This window comes from Dermacentor variabilis, chromosome 6 (assembly GCF_050947875.1).
Source record: "Dermacentor variabilis isolate Ectoservices chromosome 6, ASM5094787v1, whole genome shotgun sequence".
In the NCBI taxonomy this organism is placed as follows: Eukaryota; Metazoa; Arthropoda; class Arachnida; order Ixodida; family Ixodidae; genus Dermacentor; species Dermacentor variabilis.
Window position 1 is genome coordinate 182,986,282 of NC_134573.1, and position 9,377 is coordinate 182,995,658.

Here is a 9,377-nt window from a genome sequence, read left to right on the forward strand (position 1 = left end):
TACTGTAATGGAGTGGTGTGTTGCCCGCGCAGCAAGATAATGGGAGAACCATGGTCGCTTCTGCGATGGCAGCATTCGTTTGACACATACATAAATATTTTAGTTGTCCATTTTTTTTTCCTCTGAACGACAAGGCACAGAGTTGGAGACAGCTCACAAAAAGCCTGCACTGTACAAGGTGGGCTGCCCGAGCATCTTTCCCCTGCGTTAGCCAGAAAAGTGCTAACATCTAAAGAAAAATTTGGAAGGACGCTTAAGCTTCGCCTTTAAGAGTGGAACGCGACAGTATTCAAAGATCCCTGACTGCTTCTGACGCTTCCTGGCAACTACAGCTTATGTAAATGTAATGTTTTTCGGGAAACGCTGGCGGCGAGCGCTATACACGAGGGCGATCTTTTCTGTTCTTTTTTGATGACTTTGCAAGAAACCGAGCAGGCCGCGCCGCTCCTACTAAGACAGACCTCAAACGGCAGCTGGAAAACGTCGCGTTGAAAGGGGTTTGTGTTCGCGCTTCGGCGTAACAGAATTATGTTTTCTCGTATATTCAAATTACGATCCGAGGCTGTCCCGTCTGTAGGTTGTGTGTAAGTCATACTTTAGCAATTTTCTGGCGCATTCTACTTTGAGAAATTCAACTAGATCAGTAACGTTTCTGCGCCACGTGGAAGGTCTGGGTGGATCAATGTGCGTAATTCGAGATCATTTTCTCGAGATCACCGCCACTAGCGCTGGCAGCAGACTTTCTGCGACACGGGGCCCTTAACGCATTCCCGTTAAAATTTCATGGGCAGCCATGAGCAGTTTTGCCAGCATCAAGTAGATATCTCTTCCCGAAGGAACGCTGAAGAGCAGGAATAGAGCGGAAACTGTCCAATGGTTTCAGTCTGAAGAAGCTTCGAATTGTACTAGCCGTTCTCCTGGAGGGAGAAAAAAACGAAACGTAATTGTCGCCAATTGTACATGTCTCTGCCATACAGATATCAAAATGTCCGAGCACGTAAGAAAAAAAATTCTGCAAGCCTCCGCAACAACTGCAATGGTTTATCCTGGAGGCCCTGTTTTGCGCCGATAAGACAACGCTTGGCAACAGTGACGCCAGGCTGCAGCGACAAATGACGCAGCAGTACACTGGTGTGCTCTAGCACTTCAGGTCACCATCGCAAAAATAGCCATGTTTCCGCTGCCGGATGACACACAGCACTGTTCCATCACACCGTAGCTATACGTCCCGTTTTACTGCGCTTTGTTCCAGCCATTAGTTGTCTCAAGTCAGCTTTTTCCTTCATGGCGACATAACGAAATAGTAACTTCGTATTCCAGAGCTACCGAGAACATGTTAAAACTGTTCCCGTTAGACGCATGCCCTTCACATAGAAACTTCGAAAGACCATGTCACCTATAAATAGGATGACGGATGGACCGATTACACTCGTTTTCACTCTCCTTTCTTGCCATTGTCACTGCTGCGTGCTCCTTCCCTACTGCGTCGAATCGTTCTCCAGACCTGAAAGCGCACACAAATACTACCCCCATGAAGCCTACAGCCGACGTACTAACCACCTTATTACATTGGTTAACAGCCTTAGCTTTTTAAGGATAATTAAGACAAAGCTTCGGAGCTTCATCTTGCAAAAATCGTCTCCGCCTTCGACAATAGCATAAGGCGCTCGAAGCAAAAGGCGCATGCTGTTGCAAAACACAGCCCATGTAATTCCTTCCATTGAGTCTTTAGAACATTAACTCTCCCGTAATTTGCCTGCACCAACGAGAGATTTCAATTGTTCGGAGAGACAGACTTTCGTAACAGCACACGCTTCTCGAGGACAATGCTATGTTTGGACCACGATCGCCACTGGCCGACAATATTAGGAGCGGCAGTCTGCAGAAGCCTTTGTTACCGTGCTTCATTCTGTGCGCAACAGCGTCCACTGACGTAACTCATTTTTGTACGCGGAACGTGGCTACAGCGGACACCGCTCGTTCGGATCGAGCCGCCCTGCGTTGTAACAGCTGCTTGTTTCCGTGAACGATTTCCTGACGCGCGCATAAAATTACGGGGGCACTTAACGGAACTATTTCGCAACCTTTCTCAAGAACTCAATTGTTACATACTTGAAGTTATGAATAGCCCAACAATGGACGCAGTACATGCAAAGAAGGAAGACAAGCATTATATTAAATCTGTGCGCAGTGGAGATGCAATTTATAAAGACGTGCATGACCCAGATATAGCCATATGCCTGCCCCCAAGCCCTATTTTTTGTTTCATTTTACGTTTCTTCTTCTCTCGCTCTGTTTTTCATTTTGTCTTCTATTTTCTTGTCATGGTGTTGCTGCCACTTGATCTATGCAACAGCTTGTCCCGCGAGCTGTGAGTTAGATGACGCTTTACTCAAACAAGCACTTGAATGCACCGAACGTCACTCGAACACTAATATTTCCCCATTGTATGTCGTTGCGTTATTCATAACTTTCTAGTGTATTGTCCGCATGCAAAATGTTATCTATGCTAGTAATACCTTTGCCGGCAGTACTTTCGCTAGTGAGAATTACATCGGTGGGGCACAAACAGCACAGAGAAATCACACCACCAGCAGTTTCTTGCGAGTGTTCCTACTGACAATTGATAATAACGCGGCACCAAGAGCTGCTTGTGAATGTAAGAGATTTACACTCTCAGTCGTTGCTTCATGTAGCTCAATAAAAGCCCCTATACCATCTAATGGAAGCTGGCCACCTATCAGCGCCATGCCAAGGAGAAGTCGGTCAACTTATTTCACGTTGCGGGCCCAACCATTCAGGCAATGTGCGGTTCAGGTCATGTCACCCTAAGCAATCAGCAAGGACCTGTGTGCTTGAGAGCTGTTGTCGCCGCCTACGGGCATTCCATGCTTTCTCGAAAATTGCTCCCTTCGTTCTACTCGAACGTGATGCGCTCCGCCTTTGTCTTGGGCTACCAAAGTTCGTATAGAAACACTGTGCTGTACCTAGAAGCGTGAGTGCCTTCGGTAATGGCGAGATTTCGACTGCTAACAGTCAAAACCGTTCTGCGACTGCAGGAATCTCATTCCACAAGACCCCAGACAGCTATTATAAGGCAGCCGACTTCATTTTTTAATGTCCATTGGCCCCGTTTTTGTACACCACAGGTGGTTCTTGCGCAGAGGCTACTCGAGCCCTTGAGTGGAAAAATTGCTGCAGTAACATCAGCTCGTGATACTACCTCGCGATACCCCATGAAAATATTTTTGGTAATATTTACCCAAAAAATGCTAAGCTTCTACCTTAACGAATGCTCAATAACTCGCTGGATGATCCCTCATTCGCGAATGATTCTCTGGGTGGCCCTGTAATTTGTATTTCCCTCAACAATCAATGTCACTGCGGCAATATTTCCAAGATAACTGATGCTGAACGAGTTCTATAAATCTAGTCTGGCCTCACATGCTGACTCACATCACCTACTATTCCCCTGTAGCCGCAAATTCTGCCTGACACGCAAATTTGAACTTAAATTAGCGAGGTTACGCTATCAGGAACCACTACTAAATTTCCATCTGCACAGGTCTGGTTTGGTTGGATCTCCTTTGTATATACAGTGCTGCAGTGAGCCGGAAACAACAGACTTCTTTCTGCTTGCTTGTAAGAGATTTGCTCGAAGTCGCTATAAGCAACCTTGGCCTCGGCATGAATGTCCCCTTCCTGCTTTCCTTTGGTGCTTCCACGTTCGAGTACGGTCATTTGAATGTTTGCAATGCTATGAAATAATGTATTATTGACTCGTATGGTCTACATGTATAAAAATATATTACAATTGTTGTTGTTGTTGTTGTTGTTGTTGTTGTTGTTGTTGTTGTTGTTGTTGTTGTTGTTGTTGTTGTTGTTGTTGTTGTTGTTGTTGTTGTTGTTGTTGTTGTTGTTGTTGTTGTTGTTGTTGTTGTTGTTGTTGTTGTTGTTGTTGTTGTTGTTTGTGCGATAGCAATTATATAGACACTCCAGGCGCATTTCTTCCGTAGTCGTCGCCGACGCCGTGGTGTTCCGTATTAAGTCCAAGGGCCGTATGCTCTGTGTACGAGTGAAAACGTGCGAGGATGAGCCGACGATAGCGGCTCAATCTCGCGTGCGCAAGAAAGGAAAGCGGGGAGGAAGCGTGCCGTCTTCTGTCGCACGCAAGGCACCCGGAGGGAGCGGAGGGAGGGTGGGGGGAGGGCTCTACTCTGGTGGCTGCTGCGTACGGCGCGGCCGCGTAGGCCCCATCTACACTGTAAAAACATTTGCGCCACTTGGGGTGTATATTTGCCACACAACAATAATCGTCATCTGTCTTGCCCGCATTTCCTTCCTTTAACGCTGCGAGCCCGGTACTTCGAAGTCACGAACCATAGAGTATCTCACTACATTACCTAGAAGGAAATCTGGTGCTGCTGCGCTGTGGTATGCATGGGAATGCCGGTATATTATGGATTCGGATTGGCATCGTTCTCGTAGAGACAGGACACCTTGAAGACGCGCTTGGCAAGTACCGTTCCGTCTGTCACAATGATTCATTTTCTACTAGAACAGCACGTGAAAAGCTGTTTTAGCTTTATTATTACGCGAAAACATGTTTTGTTTGACTATGAGAACTTGTTATTGTGTGTACGACTACATGTTACGTAAAAAGTATCAGCGGGCCGCTAAAGTTGGAGGACAGACGACAAGGTTTGCGCTCGCTTTGAAACAGTTGGTCGTCTGTTCGTGCTTTTCTTCGCTTGGTCATGCATCGTGGGTGAGTAAAGATGTAATATGCGTGAATGGAAACATTTTATGAAGATTTTACTTTGAGAACGCGTTATTTGCGTAGCCATATCCACGTTTTAGACGAAGCCTCTTACAACACCAGCCAACACGAGCCTCGCAGACACATATACCGTCATTCCCATGACGGCACGGTGCCCCCTTAATAAACTCCCATAGATGGTGGCGCCAGATTACCCTCTAGGTGTTATAGTGAGAAACTCTATGTCACGAACGGCATGCGTGTTATCAGCATGACAGAGCATTCTCGACAGGAAAGTAACGAGCGCAGCGTTTTCAAGAGAGGACGTGCGGGCAAGACAGATGACGATTATTATTGTGTGGCAAATGTACACCCCCAAAGGCGTAAACTTTTTTTAAAGTGTAGAAAGCGATCTGCGATGAGTACAGAGTCTAGGTGCGCCGAGGGCGCATAGCTTCGTGGGCGCTATGCTTTGGCCGCTTATTTCGCGTTAAAGCGAGAGGCAGCACGCAGGTCAATTTTCTCGCTGCTACTGCCACGCTTCCTCACTCCAGCGTTTTGACAAAGAGTTTCCGCGGTCATTGAGTGAGACGTGTTCATGTTTGCTTGTGCGCACGTGCATGTTTGTTAATTTAGTTAGTAAGCGAGTGTTTACAACTTTATAAACTACTGTCCTTACTTAGTATAGGTTTTTTTCTAATTTGCTATCGCAATCGATGCTTCGCCTTTCGAGTGAAACTGCGACTATTTATCTTTTCAATCATTTTTCCATTCACTTCTGTATGATGACCGTTCTGATCATGTATTAACATCACTTTCCTCAGTATGACAGTTTTTATTTTCGAAACTTCTTGTCATTTGGACAAAACGCCCATTTCTTGGCTGATCCCCCACAATGGATATAGGTGCCACATTTGCAGAGGAAATAACAACTCAAGCTCAAGCACTCTGCAGTGTCACTCGCCTTCGTATTTGTTTTCTGTGTGCTGTTATCAGCAATCAACCAATACCAGCTATTTTCTGCTTCCTCATCGTAAGATATTGATCACGTGTTCAGGAATTAATCCCTGTTAGAGGCCTTTATAAAACACACCGGAGTGATTCAACGGTATAGTGGTGTTCTTTTGCTGAGCGCAATGTCATGTCCTCGACTGCCGGCCATGGCGGCCAAGTTCTTGCACATGACATACGAAAATGTATCTTTAGAGAAAGTCTCGTGACGGTTAACGGAATTCATATGCGAAACGTTATATTAATGCTAGGTGCAATGCATATTTATTTTCATTCGGTTGAAAGGTACCATTTTTTCGCCATCCTACAAGCAAACGTAAACCTCCAAACTCGGGAAACTTACGAAGGTTGTATCTTCTTCGTTTCGCATGAAACTGCCCGGCCATACAGGTGCACGAGCGCGAAGACGACCTGGGACGAACCACGCACCCCGATAGCCGCTCGACGGGCAACGCGGGCGGCAGGCTCGGCTGCGGAGTCATCGGCATCGCTCCCTACTGACGGCAGGGGGAGCTCCACCCGCGCCACTGTACGGAACCTCGCCAGACTCGCGCCTGTTAGGCGTTCTTTCGTCGAAAGACAAATCGTCGTCTTTATTCAGCTTACTTTGTTTAATAAAGACACAGTTATTAAAAGGAAGCATCAAACTCGAAGCGACGACGACGATTTGAACATGTAACCGCGCATGCACAGGAATGTGTCACGCGTGCGCACAGAGCACCTCCAACGTCCTACGCGAAATTCGATAGATGTTAGCAAGATTTACAACAGCCTTGTTTCAGACCTTCAGAAAGTATCGGTCCCACCGTGTACAATGAAATAACCAGACAACTACACTTGCCGCTCGTGATGTGACCCAAACCAGGTGACAAAAATAAATACTACGTTCCTAGGTACACTGACGATCATGTTCGTCATTGAAAGGACTCGAGATCGTTCTACGCGCAGCCATACCGTGAAAACCCATCGATAGCGACAAATTTATTATATATTTGTCCGGTCGCATCCACGGACAACCAGCGCTGAACCATCACGCGACAACAGCAGCACCCTAACACACAACCTAGCAAGCGGACGAAACAGTTTACAGTGTAAGTAGCACGTGCTGCGATTTCGCTTTAGCGAGCTCACCGCTCATCATCATCATCATCATCATCATCATCAGCCTGGTTACGCCCACTGCAGGGCAAAGGCCTCTCCCATACTTCTCCAATTACCCCGGTCACGTACAAATTGTGGCCATGTCGTCCCTGCAAACTTCTTAATCTCATCCGCCCACCTAACTTTCTGCCGCCCCCTGCTACGCTTCCCTTTCCTTGGAATCCAGTCCGTAACCCTTAATTAATGACCATCGGTTATCTTCCCTCCTCATTACATGTCCTGCCCATGCCCCCCCCCCCCCGATTTCTTTTTCTTGATTTCAACTAAGATGTCATTACCTCGCGTTTGTCCCCTCACCCAATCTGCTCTCTTCTTGCTACCCCCTTAACATTACACCCATCATTCTTCTTTCCATAGCTCGTTGCGTTGTCCTCAATTTGAGTAGAACCCTTTTCGTAAGCCTCCAGGTTTCTGCCCCGTAGGGGAGTACTGGTAAGACAAAGCTATTATACACTTTTTTCTTCAGGGATAATGGCAACCTGTTGTTCATGATCTGAGAATGCCTGCCAAACGCACCCCAGCCCATTCTTATTCTTCTGATTATTTTCGTCTCATGATCCAGATCCGCCGTCACTACCTGCCCTAAGTAGATGTATTCCCTTACCACTTCCAGTGCCTCGCTACCTATTGTAAATTGCTGTTCTCTTCCAAGACTGTTAAACATTACTTTAGTTTTCTGCAGATTAATTTTAGACCCACTCTTCTGCTTTGCCTCTCCAGGTCAGTGAGCATGCATTGCAATTGGTCCCCTGAGTTACTAAGCAAGGCAATTTCATCAGCGAATCGCAAGTTACTAAGGTATTCTCCATTAACTTTTATCCCCAATTCTTCCCAATCCAGGTCTCTGAATATCTCCTGTAAACACGCTGTGAATAGCATTGGAGAGATCGTATCTCCCTGCCTGACGCCTTTCTTTATTGGGATTCTGTTGCTTTCCAAAGAAAGCAAGGACTACGGTGGCTGTGGAGCCGCTATAGGTATCTTTCAGTATTTTTACATACGGCTCGTCTACACCCTGGTTCCGTAATGCCTCCATGACTCATCATTAGGCACATAAATCCGGCTTATGATCTGGCTCGATATCGGCGCACTAGGACGTATACGTAAGTGCAGAAGCGTATCTCGCCACGGGCATGGCTGTGGACTATGCTTGGCAGGTCGCGCCGCGCTATAGCAAACGTTGATACAGGTGTGTCCGTTATCATTCCAAACGTCGTGTCATTTACGTGGCATCCTTACTGGATGGTGTCAGCATATTGCAGTAGCACACTCAGGCTGCCGTAGCGCCTCCTGCTCAGCGCTGGTTCCACTACGAAGACCTGTCTTTTATTTCGAGAGCAATTATAGGAACCCTCCAGGTGAATTCTTGCCGTAGGCGCCGATGTAGGCGTCGGCATGATGTTCCACATGAAATCCAAGAGCGATAACACCGTCGCCGCGCGCCATATGCTGTATGTGCAAGTGAAAGCGCGCGAGGGCAGCTGACGATCGCAGCTCAATCTGGGAGGAAAGCTGAGATGAAATGCGCCGTCTTCCGTCGCGCGAGAAGCCGTGGGAGGATGGGAAGGAGGGAGGGGGGGCGGTGTTGTTCTCTGGCAGCAACTGCGCATTTCGCGACCGCACGCAAGAGGAACCCATGATCGCGGCTCAATCTCGCGCAGGCAAGGGGGGAAAGTGGGGAAAGCAGCGCGGGAGAAACGGGGGGTGGCTTTCTACTCCGGTACCAACTGAGCACTTTGTGAAGTCGCGCGCCCTCTATTTTCAATGCCATCTGCAGTCCGCTCATACCTTTGTGCGTGCTGTGTTCTCGCCGCTCAGTCTGCATTGAAGCGATATATAGCATAAGGGTCACTTCGCTCACTGCTGCTGCCACGCCTCCTCGCCCCAGCGTTTTGACAACGAGTGTCTGTGGTCATCGGGTGTGTTGTTTTCGCGTTTGCATGTGCGCGCTGACACCATGCTTGTCAATTTAATTAATAAGCGAAGGTTTCCAAGTTTATCCTTCCTTATTATTCTTACTTCGTATATCTGTCAACTGATTTCCTATCGCAATCGATGCTTCACCTTTCGGGTGACACTGCGACTTTTTTTTTTTTTTTTGATAAGCTCAATATCTATTCTTCCTTCTTTTTCTTGTCCTTTTTTCACATAAAGGGTGTCCTTTAGTGCCTCCAGCCAGCATAACGATTCCATATGATGAATATAGCTTCAGTTTCCTAGTTTTTCTGTTTGACTCGAGAGCTCAGTTCCCACATCGCTTCATTTACCTGTTCTTGAAAAACGTAACCGCATCTTTCTTCTGGATAAGGTAAACAGAAAAAGAGACACGCACATTCGAGGCGGCCGGAATGTCTGATACTTCCTCACGCGCGCTAACGAGGTTTGGTTAACGTGCTGACCTGCCCAAACATGAGCACTGTACTCTTAGCAAAGAGGAACAGTGTGG

At 47.1% G+C, this 9,377-nt stretch overlaps 1 protein-coding gene across 1 annotated transcript in view; it reads left to right on the forward strand.

Annotated features, from left to right (window-relative positions):
* LOC142585923 (superoxide dismutase [Cu-Zn]-like) overlaps window positions 1-6,409 on the forward strand; it is a 41,225-nt gene extending 34,816 nt beyond the window's left edge. The window contains exon 5 of the mRNA XM_075697016.1: window positions 6,161-6,409. Within this exon, the coding sequence (XP_075553131.1) occupies window positions 6,161-6,271 (111 nt within the window). The 3' untranslated portion in view covers window positions 6,272-6,409. The remainder of the gene's footprint in view (window positions 1-6,160) is intronic.
* The last annotated feature ends 2,968 nt before the right edge of the window (window positions 6,410-9,377 follow it).